Genomic DNA, 21967 nt, shown 5'->3' on the forward strand with positions numbered 1-21967 from the left:
CTTCAGGTCCATTGTGATACAAGGTGCCTTTTGCAAAGAATGGTCTCGACAGGTTTTCATACTGGGGTTACACACTTCTTTTTTTGTTTGTTTTTAATTTTATATATTTTTAATTTTTTAATTACATTTTACATACAGTATTATTTTCTATTAGTTTCAGATATGCAGCATAGTGGTTAGACAATCATATACTTTTACAAAGTGGTCCCCCCAATATTTTAAGTTCCCATCTGGCACTGTACATAATTGTTGCCATATTATTTACTATATTCCCTATGACGTACATTACATCCCCATGACTGTTTTGTGATTATCAATTTGTAGTTCTTAATCCCTTCATCTTTTTCACCCAGCCCCAAAACCCCCTCCCCTGTGGCAACATCAAAATGTTCTCTATATCTATGAGTCTGTTCCTATTTAGTTTCTTTATTCATTTTGCTCTTTGGATTTCACATATACAGGTGTGGGCAAACGTGGGTTTACAGTTGTGCATATGGAAAAAGACATGCAGGTTGTTGTTATTATTATAATAGCTTCATTAACTCAAAAGAATGTCTCAATGCAACTACAAACCTACTTTTGCCTACCCCGTAGATGAAATCATATGGTATGTATCTTTCTCTGACTGACTTATTTCACTTAGCATAATACACTGTAGGTCCATTGATGCTGTTGCAAGGGTAAGCTTTTATTCTTTTTTATGGGCAAGTAATATTCCATTGTGTATATGTGCCACCACATTTTTATCCACTCGTCTATTGATGGGCACTTGGTTGCTTCCTTATATTAGCTATTTTAAATAACACTGTAATGAATACAGGGGTATTTGTATATATTCCCAGAAGTGGAATTTCTGGATAATAAAGAAGTTCCGTTTTTTAATTTTTAAACTTATTTTTATTGTTGAAAGTATTACAGATATCCCCCATTTTCCCATGCCCCCCTCCACCTGGCTCCCACCCCACCCCAGGCCTTTGCCACACTATTATCTGTGTCCATGGGCTATGCACAAATGCATAACTTCTTTGCTTAACCACTTCCTGCCTCCTCTCCTTCCCTCTGAGATGTCAGTCTGTTCCATGCTTCAATGTCTCTGGATCTATTTTGTTCATCAGTTTATTTTGTTCATTAGATTCCATATATAAGTGAGATCATGTGATATTTCTCTTTCTCTGACTGGCTTATTTTACTTAGTATAATACTCTCCAGGTCCATCCATGCTGTCTCAAAGGGTAAGAAATCCTTCTTTTTTACAGCTGCATAGTATTCCATTGTGTAAAGGTACCACAGCTTTTTTATCCAATCATCTACTGATGGGCACTTGGGCGGTTTCCAGATCTTAGCTATTGTAAATAATGCTGCTATGAACATAGGAGTGTACATATTCTTTCTGATTGGTATTTTGGTATTCTTAGGATATATTCCCGGAAGTGGGATCACTGGGTCAAATGGCAGTTCCATTTTTAATTTTTTGAGGAATCTCCATACTGTTTTCCACAGTCTCTGCATTCCCACCAGCAGTGTACTAATACTAGGGTTTCCTTTTCTCCACATCCTTACCAGCACTTGTTGTTTGTTGATTACTTGATGGTAGCCATTCTGGCAGGTGTGAGGTGATTTTTCATTGTGATTTTAATTTGCATCTCTCTGATGATTAGTAATGTTGAGTGTCTTTTTATATGTCTCTTGGCCATCTGTATGTCCTCTTTGGAGAAGTGTCTATTCAGATATTCTGCCCATTTTTAATTGGATTGCTAGTTGTTGTGTTTTTTTGTTTTGGGTTTTTTTTTTGGTGTTGAGTTTTATGAGTTATAAATTTTGAATATTCACTTATCAGATATATCATTGCCATATTTCTTCTATCACTCAGGACATTGTCTTTTTGTTTTGTTGATGGCTTCTTTTGTTGTGCAAAAACTTTTTTAGTTATATATAGTCCAATTTTTTTATTTTTTTAACCTTGCCTGGAGTACACTGAAAAAAATATTGCTAAGGAAAATGTCAGAGAGTTCACTGGCTATGCTTTAATCTATGAGTATTATGGTTTCAAGTCTTTAAGTTTTCAATCCATTTTGAGTTTATTCTTGTATTTAGTGTAGGAAGGTGGTCTAGTTTCATTTTCCACATGTATCTGTTCAATTTTCCAAACATCATTTATTGATTACACTGTCTTTACCCCATTGTATGTTCTTGCCTCCTTTGCTATAGACTAACTGAACATGTAAGTGTGGGTTTATTTCTGGGCTCTGTATCCTGTTCCATTGATCTACGTATGTGTGTTGTATACCAGTACCATGCTGTTTTCATTACTATAGCCTTGTAGTATAGTTTGATATCAGGTAGTGTGATTCCTCCTCCTTTTTCTTTCTCAACATTGCTATGGCTATTAGGGGTCTTTTGTGGTTTCATATAAATTTTTGTATTATGTGTTCTAGTTCTGGGGAAAAAATGCCATTGATATTTTGATAGTAATTTTTTTAAAATCTATAGCTTGCTTTGGGTAGTATGGACATTGTAATGATGTTAATCCTTCCCCTCCATGAGCATGGTATATGCTTCCATTTATTTGTATCTTCTTCCTTTGTTGTCTTATAATTTTCTGAATACAGGTCTGTTACTTGGTTGAATTTATTCTTAGGAATTTTTTGATGCAATTGTAAATGGGATGGTGTTTTTTTGTTTGGTTTTTTTTGGTGTTTTGGGGGGGGTGTTTTTAGTTTCCCTTTCTGATTGTTCATTATTGGTGTATAAAATGCAATCAATTTCTGACTGGGTGTTTCTGCTACCTTGTCTTCCAAATTGCTGATTTGATCCTCTGCTTTATCTAACCTGCCATTGATTCCTTCTAGTGTATTCTTTATTTTAGTTATTGTATTCTTCATTTCTGACTGATTCTTTTTTGTGGTTTCTGCGTCCTTTTTTATGCTTACTATCTCTTTAAGTTCTCACTGAGTTCATGCAGTCTTTCCCTAAGTTCCTTGAGTTTTCTTATAACAATTGTTTTGAATTCTGTATCTTGTAGATTGCTTTCCTCCGTTTCTTTTAGTTCTCTTTCTGTATCTATCTCCTGATCTTTCATATGGGGCATGTTTCTTTGCCTCCCCATTTTGGCTGCCTCTCTGTATTTGTTTCTGTGTATTGGGCAGTTCTGCCCAGGGTGAGTGCCTGTGAACGTGATTTTGTAAGCTGACCCTTTAAGAGTGCACCTGGATATTAGCAGTCTCAGATCTTAACCTGGCAGGTGAAATCCCCACTGATTTTCACAGCAGATATTCTGTGGAACACTCTTCCCTGCACTGGTGCTTCAGGCTGTGGAACCTGGCATGGGGTTGAGACACGTTGCTCCTCGGGGGGGAACCTTTGCAGCTGAGATCTCAACCACCACATGTGGGTACAAGGCCAGCCCTTTGCACATTTCCACCCTTCCTACCTATCTGGATGTGGCTTCTTCTGTAAATCCTTAGTTATAAGTCTTCTGTTCAGCAAGTCTTCAGTGGGTTATTCAGGTTGCTGTTTCTATTATTTAGTTATAATTTCGATTTGGTCCTGAGAGGAGGCAAATGTAACTTCCACCTACTCCCCTGCAATCTTAGATCGAATTACTCATTTTTTATTAAATTGTATGTCACTTACATGAGGGAAATGGTATTAAATATTTTCGTATTTTTTATTTTAATGCAATGTGAAAACAAGAATTTTTAAGGTTAAGTACTCAGACTGATTTTTTGAGATCTATAAATTAATCTTCTACCTCAAAACCTGTATAAAATTTAAAGAACATTTTTACCCACTATTATCTTTAGGTCCTATAGCTGGCAAGAGCAAAAGACGAATTTCTTGCAAAGATCTCGGCCGTGGTGACTGTGAGGGCTGGCTTTGGAAGAAGAAAGATGCAAAGAGTTATTTTTCACAGAAATGGAAGAAATATTGGTTTGTCCTTAAGGATGCATCCCTATATTGGTATATTAATGAGGAGGTAAGACAAAGCATATTTTGTTTACCCATACATTCTCTATCTTTAACCAAAAGAATCACCATTTTGAAACTTATATTTTAAAATCATGTAATCACCTTAAGGCTAAATTCAGGAGATTTCTGCTAGTTATTTTTCATTAGAAAATATTTAAGACTTCTTAAAATAGTTACATTTTGGGGTTCTATAAAGATAGTTGTGTCATTTTTTTCTAATGAAGCTACAAATCTGAAACCCATAAAAAGTAGTTTTGTATATCTAATTAAAAATACCAAGCCAATTAAAGCAGTTGTTTAATTTAAATGATTATATATATAAATTTGATATAGACTTTTAAATGTCTTGTTTTGTTCGAAGTTTTAAATTTTTTCTGGAGAAGTGAGGACGTCCTTTAGTAATTTTAATAGATTAGTATCACCAGAATTTATTTTAGTTTTTCTTTAAAAAATGAACTGGTAGACTGGTTTTGAAAATCTGCAAGTATTCACTTTATTTGGCACAATTGGGGTGTGTATATAATACATTTAAATTGTTTTTTATGATTTCCTGACTCATTTGTAGTAAACAAATTTATATCCAGAATAATTATATCACAATCTATCACATATCACAACAGATATACAAGAATATACCTTCCTCATTGATATTTCCTTTACACTACTATGTTTTCTTTGATTTCTTTGCCATAGCCATCTATCAGCTCACCTTATTATGTTTGTTAACAATATTTTCTACTGTTAACTTGTTTTCTCAAAAAATGTACATGGTTTAATGAAATATAGTGGCTAAATAGACATATGAATACTGTTAAAACATTATTCAATTTGTATTCGAAAATTGATTTTTGAAATGTAGTTTAAAATTATTATGCCTATGATTATAATATCCAGTATGTAGAGAATTTTTTTGTTCCCTAGACAGGCTGTTATGATGTTATTTTATATTAGGTTATGTGTAAGAGGGTAGACTTAACACTGCCTGAGTTACTGTGCCTTAGTTTCCATTTCTGCAAAAAAAGGGAATAATAATAGTGCCTAGGTCACTGAGCTCTCATATGGATGAAAAGAATCAGTACACTTACACCAATGTTTAGTACATACTAAGTACTCAATAAACATATACTACTAGTAATACTTTTCAAATTGGCATATTTCATTTTTGAAATCTTGAATTACTATCTTGCTATTTAATATAAATGTCTCTATTAACTATATAGAAGGATTTAATTATTTACTTTTAATATTCTTTCTGGCAATCACATAATTATGTGTGTCTTATATTAGATATACTAAACAGACCATAATTTTACCTACATTTTCACTTAGAGTGTGTGTGTGTGTGTGTGTGTGTGTGTGTGTGTGTGTATATATATATATATATATATATATATATATATATATGCCAATCAAGCATTATCAAAATATAGTGTTTTCTATGTCTCTTTTTATTTTAAGATCACCTGTAGATTTGTCTGCTATGTGATAAATTATATTCTATCTTTAACAGTTCAAGTGATAAAAAAAATTGTGGCCACTTTTTCTTGAACAGTAGCTAAATTTCAGTCAGAGAGTTATTGTTACTGTGTTAGCCTTGTAAGAGGTGAGTGAATAATTCCATAGTATACATTCCACGAAATACCCTTGTATGACATTATTAGGAGTAATATAAAAGTTCCTCATCATATCATTATGAGAAGATAATAACTACCCCCAAAATACTTTAAATTGTTCAACATTTAAACATTTTACATTAAAGACATCAGGGTAACAAGGGAAATCAAAATTGAAAAAAGAGATCCGAGACTATTGTATCTACCCTAAGATTTGAAGAAAAAAAATCAAATATTGAGAAAGTTATAATATTGCTTTTTTAATAACACAAACATTTTAGTCACTATCAGTTAAACCAATTTTTAAAGTTTAACATGTGTACAAACACACACAGTAAAAGGATTGAAGGTCTGTTTTTTCTTTGAGATCGTAAATGAGGATTTAATCTTACTTAAACTTGAAATATAAGAAGGAATGAACTGGTACAGCACGGATCAAAGTTCGGGAGAGTAAAAGTCTGAAGAGCGTGGTCATGAGCATGAAAGGGACAACAATGAAAGGGTTTAGCCAAAGTCAGTGTTAGCATAGTTGGGATCCTTTGTATCTACTGTAAAATTTTGGATAATACTTCTATCTTGTTTTTTCATCCCTCATTAGAGATAGGAGGATTTTATAGAATTCATTTAATTTTCCAAGTGAAAAATAACCTTTGCATATAGCATATATACCAAGTCATATATTTGAAGATTAAATTAACCTATTTTGTTTGTAAAATATTGAATACACAAAATAGTTATTTAATTTAGGTTGATGAGAGATTTCTTTGGAGGCAGAAAAGGAATTGAGTTAGTAAACTTACCTATACTTTATATCTGAACGTTAAATATCATAGATAATTATGAATTGTAAATGTGGACTAAAGTTATTTTATATGTTGTTAAAGTTTATATGCATCAGATTAGAAAATTACTTATAAACCATATTTCAGTTTTATTAAATAAGATGTATATGCTTAAAAAAGAATTTCCTGTCTTCATTTTAATGTAAAAAAGATTTTAAAATTTTTCAATATATATTTTAATTTATAGTATTCAAAATTTCCAAAATGTACCTTTAATTTAATGGAATGTAACAGATAAGAATGGAATTCTAATCTCTAAAATGTAAAATTTAAGAATTAAATGGACAGATTTATTACTATAGATATTTAAAGCCTACTTATATAGTAGCTTCAAACCTTTATATATAATATCCTAAACAAGAATGTTATCTTTTTAGGATGAAAAAGCAGAAGGATTCATCAGTCTGCCTGAATTTAAAATTGATAGAGCCAGTGAATGCCGCAAGAAATAGTAAGTTCATTTCATTTCGGGAGAGGGAGAAAAGGGAAAGCTTTTTAAACTTTTTCTAGCTTTTAAATTATAGGCTGCTTGTCTAATGCTTTCAAATTGAGGTAATAAGAAAGCATTTTGTGAGCAGAAAATTGGATTTTTTACTGATTTCTGTCATCATGGCAGAAGCATTATATATGTGAACTCAGGTTAGATTGTTGAGGTAATTTTACCCATTAAAATGATTATGTTCTAATCTATTTCCCAATTTGAAATAAAATAAATGTACTTTGTTTTCTTTTGCAGTGCATTCAAAGCCTGTCATCCTAAAATCAAAAGCTTTTATTTTGCTGCTGAACATCTTGATGATATGAACAGGTAAAGTGTACTTAAATTTCAAAATAATTACAAAGTTAGTAAGGCTTAGGATTCTGAGTTTTCCACGTTAATACTTAGATAATGTCACTGAAGTTTCTAGATCAACCAAGTTTAAAATAAAATGTAGCCAACCTAATTTTAAAGGACAGCAATAAAAAGTCCAAGTAAACTCATTGACTGTCAAGTTTACCAAAAATATGCCAGAATCCACCTATAGGCAAAAAAAAGAAAAAAAAAAACACTGCTAATACAATTTTTTAAATTTTATTATTTTTTATTGTTATTCCTCACCCGAGGATATTTTTCCCATTGATTTAGAGAGAGTATAAGGGACGGGGAGAGACAGAGAAATACATCCATGTGAGAGAGATATATCAATTAGTTGCCTCTTGCAACACCCAACTAGGGCCAGGGATGGAGCCTGCAACCAAGGTATATGCTCTTGACCAGAATCGAACCCACGACTCTTCAGTCTGCGGGCTGATGCTCCATCCACTGAGCCAAACAGGCTGGGGCAGAAAATATTTTTTAAAGTCCATTTCAAGAATAGGTCTTCAAATTTACTCCTAGGTGAGAGAAAAAAAATATCCCCACAAAAAAAGCTGACTTTCCTAGGTTTGAGTATTTATGACAGAATATCCATCTCAATAATTCATGCCTAAGCAAAGCTTGTATTTCTTTCTGACACCTTCTGTCGCTGGACAGGATTATACAGCCAAATGATTAGATGGCTACTTGATTAATTGATGGCTCTGAGAAAAAATCTCTATATATTTTTTCCATCATCTTTAACATTCCGCTTTGTGTTTCTACTTTAGCTTTTATGAATTTGATCCTTTCACCACTCCCTTTTCTAGATATATAAAAATTGGATTGAAGATGGCAATATTTCCCTTTCTAGGTCTTCAACAGGTAGAACATATTATATATATGCAGATAGTTAAGGTGATTATATAAAGTGGTCAAGAGCATGGACTTTGGAACCAGACTGTCCAAAGCCTAGCTCTCCTACTTACTATTCTGTGACCTTGGACATAGAACTTAACCTCTCTGTGACGGGTATTAACCCTTTTTAATAATGGAGATAATAACCATTTTCACCAATAAGACTTTTATGAGGAGCAAATAATCACACATAGAGGCCTACTAAGTTATAAGTGCTATATAATATTCACTCGCAATATAGATTCTTTTTATATACTTTGGGCTCTTGCCCCATTTACCTTTCTTTGTGTATCTCTAAAAACTTGGTATCCAAATATTTTAACCACAAAATGGTGCAGTTTACAATGTGCTTAAACACACTAAATGAACACTTAATGTGCTTTTTTATTTATCTGTCCATTTTCCTTTGTTTTGGAGAGTATAATTTAGAGTCTTATTAATCTTGTTCTTTGACACTGGTAATACAGGCATGGTTTTTCCAAAGCAAGGATATGAATACAAGGAAATGACAAAGAAAGGTATTGAAGATGGTTGATAAAATCTTTCATTATTGATAAGACAACTAAACCTTTAATGTAGTTTCCATAATGTTCTATTAATGAATACGTTACCATTCCTGAAATCTCATGCTAGGCAACCAGAATTTTAGAGAGTGTTTTCTCCTTGTTTTCAAAATAAAAAATGTTCATTCACATCATTGATGTTTCTATCTCTCTCCTTCTCCCTTCCTCTCTCTGAAATCAATAAAAACATGTTTTTAAAAAATAAATGAGTATTGAAAGATTAAAAAAGTATTTCCATTCTGTGTGAAGTCCATGTGGGGGGGGGGGACAAAACATCTTGTTTCTCAAGTGTTCTGAGTCTTAGTTACTGAATTCATTTGGCTTATATATTTCTCATGTCAGCACATATGCCCTTGTACTTGTGAGGACTCACTAACTTCTCTTTGGTTATTATCTCTACATTTTTCCCCATGGTTCTTACTCTTTTTTCTCTCTAGATACATTATTCTCTGTCAGCTATTGACAGCCTCATTGGATTGTTCACTGTAGACGCAATATCCCCTTACCTGTATCTTCTTATTTTTAGCACTGGTGATATGGTAAGGTACTGGACTTAGATATAATATTAAAGAACTTCCCCATCAATGTGTTTGAGAATATTCTAAATTCAGTGCTTGAACCCCTGACCACCTCATTTTAAAACAACAGCCTCCCCCTGTCCCTGGCATTTTGACATTCTATTTCTTAGCTTGTGTTTTTTTGAATACACTTGCTACTACTTGACATATGTTTATTTGTATTCCCAAGTGTTGTCTGTCTTCCTCCTAAGATATAAATATGAAGGCAAACGCTTTGTTTTGTTTATCTATTTTCTCAGTGCCTCGAACACTATCTGGCACACATAGGCTCTGAATAAACATTTCTTGACTTATTTAATGCAAATATATATGTTGTTCATAAGAGCCTGTAAATAGAAAATCATAACTGCAACACATGTATAGGTTAGATGCTTCTAGATGAGGTCTTAAGGACAAGTTTATCTAAGATTGTACCAACATTTGTGTATTGCTCAGCTTTTTGTGACCTGAGTTCATCTACACACTTTCTTAATAGTGTTTATTATGAACAGCAATTTTATTTGTAAAAGTAGTTTAATTTTTCAATTGTTTTATGAAATTTAGCAGTTCTGGAGCTCATTGAAGGCAAAAAGTATGTCTTATTCATTTTTGTACCCCCATAACTCATTATGCAGCATATAGCAGATACTTAATAAATGTAGAACTGAACAATGAAGGAATCCTCTTTTTTAGTTTCCTGATTCATTTTATAAAGACCTTATTGTTCTTTAGACTTCTGATAAAATGAAATTTCAGTGATATTTTAAAAAGTAGTAAATATGAGGTACTAAATTAAAATGTAATAATAAATACTCCTTTAGTGGTATAATCTTCATTTTCACCCAAAAAAACCCAGAGCAATTTTTCCTAAGAGTGCTAAGATTTGCCTTGTAATACAAATTCAAACCCTTCAAATGACCTAGACTAGATTTTAATTTTGACCTTTTACTAATGATTACATCATTTTTAAAAGGTTATTTGTCATGATGTTAACTTTTTGACTTACAGTTTATAATTTTCTGAAGTATGGTGTGTGTATACCATGCTGTTGAATTCATTTGATCAATCTTTATTTTATTCCATTTTGCTCTAATCCCTTATTAACTTTCTAAACACACTTGAGGTGATAATTACATTGTAGGTTTCATCAAAATAAAGTTGGGCTTTAAGTGACTTATTCATAAAATTAAAACTTAAATTGCCATGGGTGTGATTTTTTTGTCTATTAAGAACACAACTTTCCTCCGTTTTCAAGGTATTCTAAGTATCTGATGCACATTTAACACCACTTAGCATAAATGATGCATTATATGAGTCATTTTAAAGAATGTAATCTTCCACTTAACAAAGGAGATAACCTGTTAGGAGAAAAAGTTTTGAAACACAACTTTTTCTCAGAAATGTATCTCAATCAGATTATTCCACAATTGGATGATGTTAGCCATACTAGTGATTCCAATTTACTCAAGGTAATTTGCAAGATGGATTCTTATTTAATTTCTGATTTTGGAAAGTATATGGACCATAGCTCATAATAACCAATGGGAACTTGTCAGATCAGTTTAAAGATTTTGGGATTTGCTAATCTGATACAGTGTAAACAGTTGGAATAATGAACACAGGGAGAGACCTGGTGGAACAAAAGATGGAAATTGAAATAGTGATTTACTTCAGGCAGTCCCCTGCATTGGCAACAGCAGCACTACTGAAAGAGAAAAGAACTAAGATTTATTTTTTTAATGTTTTTATTGATTTCAGAGAGAGAAAGGGAAAAGGAGAGAAACATCAATGATGAGAATCATCGATTGGCTGCCTCCTGCACACCCCCTACTGGAGACTGAGGGCACAACCCAGGGCTGTGTCCTGACCTTGACCTCCTGATTTATGGGTTAACACCCAGCCACTGAGACACACCAATTGGGGAGAACTAAGATTTATTTTTAAGTTACTATTATTCATGGAAATAAATTTTCAGGGTCTAAGCAGAGGTTAAATTTGTATATGCTCATTTTGTCTTTGGAAAACCTAATACCCTTGTACTTAGAGACAAATGTCTGAAGTACTCCCAAGATGTGTTTCCCTTTGGATCATTAAACTTAAAAGAGCTTCAACGACACTTAGTATTTCATAGTGAAATTTATTTTGACGGTCAAGGTCCACAACTTTTTTCCTTATTAGGACAACTTATATCTGATATTGTTTACGTGTTTCTAAAGAAGCATTTCTTCTGAAGAAATAAAACAACAGAATTAGTTGGAATGCTTCTACATTGGAATAACAGAGTTAATAGGGTTTTGTTCATCTCAAAATCCTTTATGTTGCAGACATTAATAGGTTTTCCCAAGACTTTTCTATTAAAATAGCACCTTTGGTGTGGGAGCAATTTGCACTATAGCAAATTATAACTAATTGAAGTCGTCATGTGTCAAGAGTAGCAAAGAACACATCTTTTATGTAGGATTTTTCCATATATTCTTTTTTTATAATTTAACAAACCTTTATTGTTCAGATTATTACAATTGTTCCTCTTTTTTCCCCCATAGCTCCCCTCCACCCGGTTCCCACCCCACCCTCTGCCCCTACCCCCCACACTGTCCTCATCCATAGGTATACGATTTTTGTACAGTCTCTTCCCGCACCCCCGACACCCCTTTCCCCCCGAGAATTGTCAGTCCACTCCCTTTCTATGCCCCTGATTCTATTATATTCACCAGTTTATTCTGTTCATCAGATTTTTTATTCACTTGATTTTTAGATTCACTTGTTGATAGATATGTATTTGTTGTTCATAATTTTTATCTTTACCTTTTTCTTCTTCTTCCTCTTCTTAAAGAATACCTTTCAGCATTTCATATAATACTGGTTTGGTGGTGATGAACTCCTTTAGGTTTTTCTTAACTGTGAAGCTCTTTATCTGCCCTTCAATTCTGAATGATAGCTTTGCTGGGTAGAGTAATCTTGGTTGTAGGTTCTTGCTATTCATCACTTGGAATATTTCTTGCCACTCCCGTCTGGCCTGCATAATTTCTGTTGAGAAATCAGCTGACAATCGTATGGGTACTCCCTTGTAGGTAACTAACTGTTTTTCTCTTGCTGCTTTTAATATTCTCTCTTTGTCTTTTGCTCTTGGCATTTTAATTATGATGTGTCTTGGTGTGGTCCTCTTTGGATTCCTCTTGTTTGGGGTTCTCTGTGCTTCCTGGACTTGTAAGTCTATTTCTTTCACCAGGTGGGGAAGTTTTCTGTCATTATTTCTTCATATAGGTTTTCAGTATCTTGCTCTCTCTCTTCTTCTGGCACCCCCATAATTTGGATGTTGGTATGCTTGAAGTTGTCCCAGAGGCTCCTTTCACTATCTTCATATTTTTGGATTCTTTTTTCTTTTTGCTTTTCCAGTTGAGTGGTTTTTGCTTCTTTGTATTTCAAATCTTTGACTTGATTCTTGCGATCCTGTAGTCTGCTGTTAGATCTCTGTATAATATTTTTTATTTCAGTCAGTGTATGCTTAATTTCTAGTTGGTCCTTTTTCATATCCTTGAAGGTCTCACTAAATTTATTGGCCTTTTCTAGAAAATTCTTGAAAAACCTTAAAACCATGGTTTTGAACTCTATATCCAGTCATTTGCTTTCCTCCATTTCTTTCATTTGTGATCTGTTTCTTTGTCTCTGCATTTTGGCTTCTTCCCTGAGTTGATAGAGTGGCTTTGTGTGCTAGGTGTCCTATAGGGCCCAGTGGCTCAGTCTCCCCAGTTACCTGAGGTGGACACTCTTGGTGCACCCCTTTGTGGGCTGTGTGCACAGTCTTGTTGTAGTTAAGCCTTGATTGTTGTTGGTATCACCGGGAGGCATTGACCTCCAGGCCAATTGGCTGTGAGGATCAGCTGTGTCTATGCTGGGAGAACTTCTGTGCTGGAGACACCCTTATGAGACAAGACTTGCAAAATTGCAAAAGCCTCTGTGCTGAGTTTGGATGGGGTGGAGTCTCAGGGCAGAGCAGACAGCCTTGGTTTCCCATCAGCCCTGCCCTAATAGGCCCCTGTGTCTCAGTGTCCCATGGTAATCGCTGCAAGCACCTCTGAGATTAAGCCGCCCTCGAGTTTTGCCCACTGCCAGACAGTCCAGTTTCTCCCCGAATGAGTCTGGGTCCCCAGAGTCTCACCCGGAACTGGAGTTCAGTGCAGTCAGGAGCTTTTGTCTCCCTCCTGCTTGAGAAAGCCAGCCGCACACTCAGTTGCCAGTCCTCTATGCACGCACGTCTCAGTACCTCTGCCTCCTGCAGCACCTCTGAGTCTCAGTGTGCTTTTCTCTTTCCTTCTAATTGTAGAATTTCCACTCAGCCAACCTTTCTGTGGCTCTGGATGATGTCCGTTTTGTCTTTAGTTGTAGTTTTGAAATTGTTGAGCGAGGCAGCAGTTTAGGTGTTCACCTATGCCGCCATCTTGGTTTCTCCTTTCCATATATTCTTAGGCATCTTAAAATAAATATTTCTAAGAAGTATAAGAAATTAAGTCACAATGCTTCTGATTTTAATTTTTTTTTCAGATGGCTTAACAGAATCAATATGCTGACTGCAGGATATGCAGAAAGAGAGAGGATTAAGCAAGAACAAGGTAAAGGAATACTTTTTCTTCAATTGCTTTTTTTCTTGCTGTTATTCTGTAGTGATTCACTGCTATCATTTGACAGAAAATGCATATGTTAGTTTGTGGTTGTTTCTCTTTTGAGTACTAGTACTTTGAATACAAACCATAGCACCGTATAGGTAAGTTTAATAAATTAAACAGATAGGGAATAAACACTAAAATTTTTGGAGCAGCAAATATGAAGTTCTATTCTTTTTGTTACCAACTCCCTCAGTCTACTTCCCATGAAAGAAAAAAAAATATTAAAAATTAAAATGTCTGTAATTCGTTCTGTATATTGACCCAATTCTGCTCCTTGGTTGTTTTTTTCTGTTTAGTAGTCACTTAGAATTTAAGTGACTTTTTATGCTAAGAGCTCAGGCGAATGATCTCTTCTTCTATAAATTATCACATTTGGTTATGTTCTTCAGTTCTGTTACTATGTTACTCTATGATTTTTATGGAACTTGCCTTGGTAATGACCTCAGATTTATGAACCACAATGTCATTATGCAGAACTGAAATCTTAACAAAAGCTGTGGTCACCACTCTGAGGTGGCATCACGTTTCCCAAAAAGTATTTGCTGTACATCGCTTGAAAGCTTAGTTTTTTTTAAAATTTTGAGACATCCTAAAGTTGAAAGAATTCCACAGACTGATACATATACAAACATAGTTATAGTTGTGTGTTCAGTGGGTATAACCTGTTTGTTGATGTGGAGATTCTAAAAGCCTTTTGTTTCCTCTCAGAGTAAAAACCACAGCCAAAACTTTTCAAAACACCTGAAAACTAGAGGTTAGAGAGATCTACTAGTAAAAAAGATAACCAGATCCTAAAACTAATCTGTTAACAAACGTTTAGAGCAGGAGGCAGCAAACTTTCTGTAAAGACCAAAATAGTAAATATTTTAGGCTTTGCAGGCCATAAAGATTCTGTCACAATCACTCAACTCTGCTGTTGCAATATGAAAGCAGCTGTAAGCATGTGCAGGGGCATGGCTGTGCTCCAATCAAGTTTTATTTGTTGACGCTAGGATTGAATTTCGTATCATGTTTTACCTTTCAAAAGATATTCTTCTTTTGCTGTTTTTTTAACCATTTAAAATGTAAAACCCATTCTTATTTCACAGGCCCCTATAAACACACGCAGAGCTCCTCATTGTCCTCCAGGCCATAGTTTACCAATCCCTGGTTTAGAATCACGGGGTGAGAGAAAGGGGTGGGTAGAGAGGTGCAGGGTGAGAAGATAGGGCAGGAGATTTCAAAGAAATAGCAACATATGGTTCCTGCCAATGGGAATTTATCATCTTGTTGAGGATCTCAAAAGTACACACTTGAAATTGCTTAAGAAAAATTAAACAGCAACATAAAGTACATCAGTGCTAATTTTTGCATAATATACAACTGATTAAAATTTGCTAAGGAGATGCAAAAAAAATTAAAGCCTGAGAAGGAGATAAGATTAATGAAGAAATACTTGCTGGAGAAAGTGATCAGAATGTTGGCGGTGGAGAAGGAGAGAAGGTATTTTATTCAATATTAAGTGTTTCTGTGTAAGGCCTCCCACTAGGTAGCACTCTAATTATATCAAGGTGAAATCGGCACTCATCATGCCTGATATTACATTGAATTCTAGTATAAAGGACATTCTTCATACAATACAGAAAATAAAATGTAATCAAGTTGCATGACTATGACACTGGAGAGACTCCTTCCAGATGGGGAGTAGGGGGATAGGCTTTCTGTTGGCTCCATTATCTAAACTGGTTCTCGCAGGATGAGAAAAATGTAGAGTCAAGGAAATAACAAAATAAAACATCCCTGCAGTGGAATCAGCATATATACTTCAACAAATAATGTGGACGCCATCTTCATCAAATCAGTGTGCACAGGCAAACCCCAGCCAGGACAAAGAATGCCAGACCAGTTGTTGAGCCACACTTCTTCACTGTTAAAAGTTTATTCAATACAGACAGCCGTACAGTGATTACCACAGGGAAAGGTGGTTGCGGGGAGATAGAAGAGAATATAGGTGGGATAAATGGAGATGGAAGGAGACTTGACTTGGGGTGGTGAACGCACAATAAAAGACACAGATGATGTACTATAGAATTGTACACCTGAAACCTATGTAATTTTATATTAGCCAATGTCACCCCAATAAATACAATAATTTTTTTTAATTTAAGAAAGTATTATTCCTCACTTTCATGCTTCAACTTCATTTATAGGCTTAAAATTGTGGTGAGAGTGCTAAAAAATATAAGCCTTCCTTTTCAAATTTATTTAAATGACATAAAACTGTTCTCTAAAGACGCATATAGATTTATTTCTGATCTTTTTAAGATGGAAAAATTAGAAGTTAGGGCAATGTACTGATAGTAAAATGAATCTTTGAAACAAGTCAATTTGTGTGAATATAGAGGCTTGGATTTTCAGGCTTAACTTCTGTATGTTATTACTGGGCATTACTTTAAAGCTGAGCATGGTCTTGATTTTGGTGAATTTTTTTGTAATGGTATTATATGACCAAATTTCATTTTGGATGAAAGAACTGGTAAGTTTTATTATACATACAGGCTCAAAAAAGTTTTCATTTCATGGATTCATGCTGCCCTGGTCTCTCATGTGAGTATATACTTTAGTGCCCACTGGAGTATGGTAGACAATAATATGCAGAAGCTAAGAGTTACAATTCAAGTCTGTCTTGGTAATGCAGTGCAACTGGAATCTGAAATCATCTGGATTTCCACTTAAAGTCTACCTTCCTCAGGCACTCTAACATAACTCATAAACATGGACCTTCTACCTCTGCATGAATAGTAGTCTATATAGAAAACTACTGAATGCATGTGTCTACTCCACACTTCTCTACAGTTATTTGACATCTCCTGCATGCCATTCTCAGTACCAAAGTTAAACTTCATACAAAATATAGCTGTTTGAGGATTGGGAATATTTCACAATGATGCAATGGAATAACTGTCAAACACTGTATCTGTTTAAATACCCAGTGCAGCTTAGACATTACTCTTTCATTGACTGAAATACAAGTTTAGTGAATTACTGTCTTTAGCTACAGATGTGTAAAGGATGTGAGGTTCTCTTTCATTATTCGTCATTGTGCTAGAGAAAACAGGGTTACACTAAATTCTGCCAAGATCACAATTTGGCAAATTATCTGCTAATCATTTGTCTATATTTTTGCAGCTTCAAGTTAGACATTCATAACACATTCTTTTCAATTGCATATTAGGTCTTTTCAGAGCTTTAATTACATAAAAATGAATGTAATATATTGTATTTCTTTGATAGTTCTAGATGAAAAAGTCAATTTTTTTCAAATTATCCTTTTCTATCAACATGAGAAGTAATGTAGAAATTTTCCTGTTCTAGTGATGGCACTGCTTGTTTATGATTAGTTACTTATAAAATTGAATTCACGGCAAGAGACATTGAAGTATCCATCTATTTTCTGCTAAATAGAGAGCTCAGAAAAATTAATTAAGTTTCTCTTAGAATGAAAATCAGACTAGTTTCAGTCTCTGAGCAACAGTGTGCTTGTAATTTTCCACACAAACCCAAAACAGTCTGACTAAAACTTCCATGTAGCCTGTTCTCTGGCAGTGCTCTCTCAAAGTCATACAGATTAGTATAAGAAATAAAGTTAATTTGCAAAGTGGTATTTCAGTCTTTTCTTAGGCAACCCGAGAAAACTTTAGATTGATGGTGCTTTTTAGTAAACCAAGAATTACATCAAATAGTGGACTAAAGTTCTTCCTAATTTAGCTGGGGGAAAATTAGAAAGAGGCTCTCCCAAATATGTCACTTGTAGTGATAGCTGTAGAGATCTTGATAAAATTGTGATCATTTTCTTCTCGGTGTGCTAATAAGAGCCACTTGAGGTGCCGACTCTTTGAAACTCCAAAGGTGCAAAGGTCAAAGAGAAACTCAGCAGAGGTGCCAGTTTCTGGGAATAGTGGGAAGGGTAAAAGCATAGTGATCTTGGCAAGCCCACTGCTTAGGGGTGGGATGTGGAGGAGGTGCTTCATCTCCTCCACAAAGTCCCTTCATCTCCAGCAGTGACTTCCCAGTAGTATTTCAAGATCCCACAAAATTACCCAACCCAGGCCGCGGAGTTCTAAAATTCACTTTTTAGGGCTAGAACTTGCTATAAGAAAAAACTAATGTCTAAGAAGATGAACACCAGGCATTTATCTCCTAAGTGATCTGGGTCAGACTGTCCTGGCATGCTACCTACAAAGTGGACCAGGAGTCCTAACTAATTTATTGAGTGCTTTCAGGTTCAAAGGCTCTTGATATATATTACTTTATTTAATACACACACACACCCCTCTTAAAGGTAGTTATTATTAGCCCTGTTTTATAGAGGACAAAACAGACTCCTAAAGTTTAAGTAACCGTCACAAGAGCACAGAAATGGTAAGTGTTATAGCCAAGAACTGAACCTACAGCTGCTCAAGTATATAGCTAGTATATAGCTCATGGTTTTCTCACCACGTTTGCTGGGTCCATTTCTGTCCGTTTGTATTTGCAGGAGTGTTAGTACACTGACCTTCACCAGTGTGATCCAATGTAAAAAACAGACATCAAATTTAGATTAGTCTCTTATCTTTTGCACAAAGGAAATTATTACAGTAGGAATAGAATGTTCGGAGTCCTTGTATTTTTAGAACTAAATATAATAATCTCCATTGCTAAAGAATTTCTATTCACAGTAGCCAGACTTATAAAGCAGCAGGAGGAGGGGGCTTAAAGGAGTGTAGATATACACTCCCAGTGTGTCATACAAAAAGTCCCAGTGACTTAGTCCTCTGAGGTTTAGAGCAAGGCAAGTTCTTAGTTGAAATCCTAGTTCTACCACTTTCTATTCAGCATATAGTAAGTACTCAATAAATGTTAGCTGTACTTACAAATGTTAATCAGCAGCACAAGAAAACATGTAAAAATACTACAATATGAGAATTCCTAGGTGGAGAGGGATCCTGTAAAAATATATGCTATGACTTTTCACAGAAATCTGAATATTAGTCAAGCCTTCTGATGGTTCTTTTGTGATTTAGAGTTTCAAGAGAATAAGGAAACTTTTGTTTTAATACCTTTTCACTTCTTTTATCATCTGAAATTCATATGGATAATACGTCTAGGTTTTTCCTTGTAAATCAGATAAAGAATTAACCCAGCAATGACAGGTTGGTTGAGATGTTATTTGTGGAACAGATTCTGATTATTGCCCTTTTGCTGTATTTTCTTTATTCAACTAATATATTCTCTTAGAATTTTCCCCCTTCTCTCTTGCCTGAGGTCAGCCAAGTCACTTTGTCTAGCAGCTTACATTTTCTACCCTTTTAAGTAGTTCTGGAAGTTTGGAGCTTGCAGCCCACATCAGCAGATTTGCCCTTTTGCATTTGGCAGGAATCAGGGTTTGCCATGTGTTTCCCAGGAGAGGTGGGAGTGCGGTGTTATAGAGATTTATGTCAGCATGACTCTGGAAACAGTGATTGTTAGATAACCAGTGAATTGAAGCCAGAAAAGAGAACTGAGAACATTATTTTTGGAGATGTTTATATCTGTAGAGATCTACAGCAATATATGTATTACTTTTCTTTGCGTGTTCATCTTTAGGATAAAATGGTACATTTTTAAGGGGCATTGTGTGATGTAATTCATTAATTGAAGCTACAGAATAATTTGGTCTGGAACCTCAAATACCCTAAACTTGATTTGGCTTATGCAATGTCTTTTTCTTAACTCCTTAAAATTGTGGTTATGTACAATTGCTTGCTTTGAAAGGAGGTTGGAATTAATTAATTGTACACTTCCTTCATTCTCAGAACCCAGGTGAAAATAAAAGTTGGTGGGCCTGGGGTAAGGGGTGTTGGGGAGCAGGGTGTAGGAGTGGAATGTAAACTTCCTTCTGTTAGCTGGTATTGTGTGTTTCTGAAAATATGTCTAGAAACATTTAATAGAATGTTGATATATCCATGTGTGTGAATTTTCAGATTACTGGAGTGAGAGTGACAAGGAAGAAGCAGATACTCCATCAACACCCAAACAGGACAGTCCTCCGCCACCCTATGATACATACCCGCGGCCTCCCTCTGTAAGTTACCAACAGGAATATAAACAGCATCAGATTCTTTGACCTAAAATATCCCTTTGTATGTTTATAAAAAAAAGATATGTGGTGAATTGCATGTTAGACCTCAGCTTCTTAGGGGAAAGAAAATAGGGAGTCTAAAGGCAATAAGGGAAATTTTTGAAGTGTACAAAGAATATTTAATCAAGAGAAACGGTAACCACAGATTCCAGGCATAATAAATATCTGACCAGTTTTATGTATTTATTTATTTATTTTAATATAATTTTATTTTTTATCACCCTTTATCCCCCCTATACCCTCTTCCACCTCCACCCATCCCCTCCCCACTGCAATCACCACACTGTTGTCCATGTCCATAAGTTATTTCTCTTTTTTCTTTTGCTCAACCCCTCCAGCCCCCCAAAACCCCACCACCACCACCAGAGCTGCCATCCTGCCTTCTATCTATGAGTCTATCTTTATTTTTCTTGTTAGTTTAGTTTGTTCAGTAAATTCCACATATGCGTGAAATCATATGGTACTTGTATTTTTCTGACTGTTTCATTTCACTTAGCATAATGCTCTCCAGGTCCATCCATGCTGTCACCAAGGGTAAAATTTTTGCCCTGGACCAGATGGCTTTACAAATAAATGTTACCAAGTATTCAAAGAGAAACTAACACCTGTCCTTCTCAAAGTATTCCAAAAAAATTAAGAGGAGGGATGACCAATTTTATTAAGAAAACATACTGTGTGTGTCAGAATAGTCTTTGTGAAAATAACAAAAATATTTTTTAGAAAAAAAATATTAATTGACCTTAACTATTCCACACTAATAAAATTTATACCTATATTCTTTAGAATCAACTCATAAAATTAAGATTACATCTGTATTGAACGTGTTTTGGCATTTAGATTTTTAGACAGCCATGGGGTCTGATTTAATATATATGTTTATATGGTGCTCCAGACCTCTTAAACCTGTGTAAATTATCCTTTGTATACACTTTGATCTTCTGATAGGTTAAACAACTTCTGGATTGCTTGGGACTATCCCACTTTATGCTCATTTCCCATCAGAAGTAGTGAAAGTAGCTCAGTCGTGCCCAGTTTAGACAATACATTGTATGATCATGGTACCATGATTTGCCTATCTTGGGACTGAGTCTTCCACATAGGAAATAGAAGCTAGATTTAGGTGATAAGAACAGTAAACCTAATTCCACCTCTATATAAGTTCAGGGGATTTTCAATGATGGGGATGTTGATATAATTCCAGACCTTGGCCTTCTCAACCTTGGCTGTGCGTAAGAATCACCGCTGGAACATTTTAGAAATGCAGATGTTCAGGACCAATCCAGAGATATTAAATCAGAATATTTGGGCCTGCACACAGCTCACTGGACTGGACTGTGAACTTTTTGACAACAGTTTATTCATCTATACATTTCCTGGCCTAGCTCAGCACTGGCACTTACTTATTAAGTGCTTGATAAATGTTTCTGAAATAAGTGAATGGGTACTTTTGGCTAATAATTAAAGGGAAGCCATACTTTTAATAAAATGTTTGAAGACAATGTTTCTTACCTAAGGAGAAGAAGAGAAAAGTGGGGAAAATTCAGAACAGTTCTATCTGTATGCACATTTCTTTATTAAATGCTGAGGTTTACCTAGTGCCACAGAATGCAAGGGTGAGCTATGGAGATGAAATAATTAAGTCAGTGACAAGATATAGTTTTTATCATATTTCCCTTCTGTCCCTAGAATATCAGAGTCTGAATAATTCCTTTAAAATATTCATAGAAGAGGAAGAAAGGGAAACTCCAGCTATACCAAATAGTTCTTTAATCATAGCAACATGTGAATTTCAAGCAGGAAACTATTCACATTGTTAGTAACGCATGAGAATATAAACTGCCCACAGAAAATGCCACGTAAGTTCTCC

At 34.9% G+C, this 21967-nt stretch overlaps 1 protein-coding gene across 8 annotated transcripts in view; it reads left to right on the plus strand.

Moving 5' to 3' along the window:
- CNKSR2 (connector enhancer of kinase suppressor of Ras 2) overlaps window positions 1-21967 on the plus strand; it is a 271774-nt gene that overhangs the window by 195724 nt on the left and 54083 nt on the right. For all 8 annotated transcript variants that reach the window (XM_080653010.1, XM_080653014.1, XM_080653011.1 and 5 more), the window contains 5 exons: window positions 3804-3976; window positions 6802-6875; window positions 7161-7232; window positions 13840-13907; window positions 19943-20043. In XM_080653010.1, coding sequence (XP_080509136.1) covers window positions 3804-3976; window positions 6802-6875; window positions 7161-7232; window positions 13840-13907; window positions 19943-20043 — 488 coding nt within the window. The remainder of the gene's footprint in view (window positions 1-3803; window positions 3977-6801; window positions 6876-7160; window positions 7233-13839; window positions 13908-19942; window positions 20044-21967) is intronic.

This window comes from Plecotus auritus (genome assembly GCF_963455305.1).
Source record: "Plecotus auritus genome assembly, chromosome: X".
Lineage (NCBI taxonomy): Eukaryota > Metazoa > Chordata > Mammalia > Chiroptera > Vespertilionidae > Plecotus > Plecotus auritus.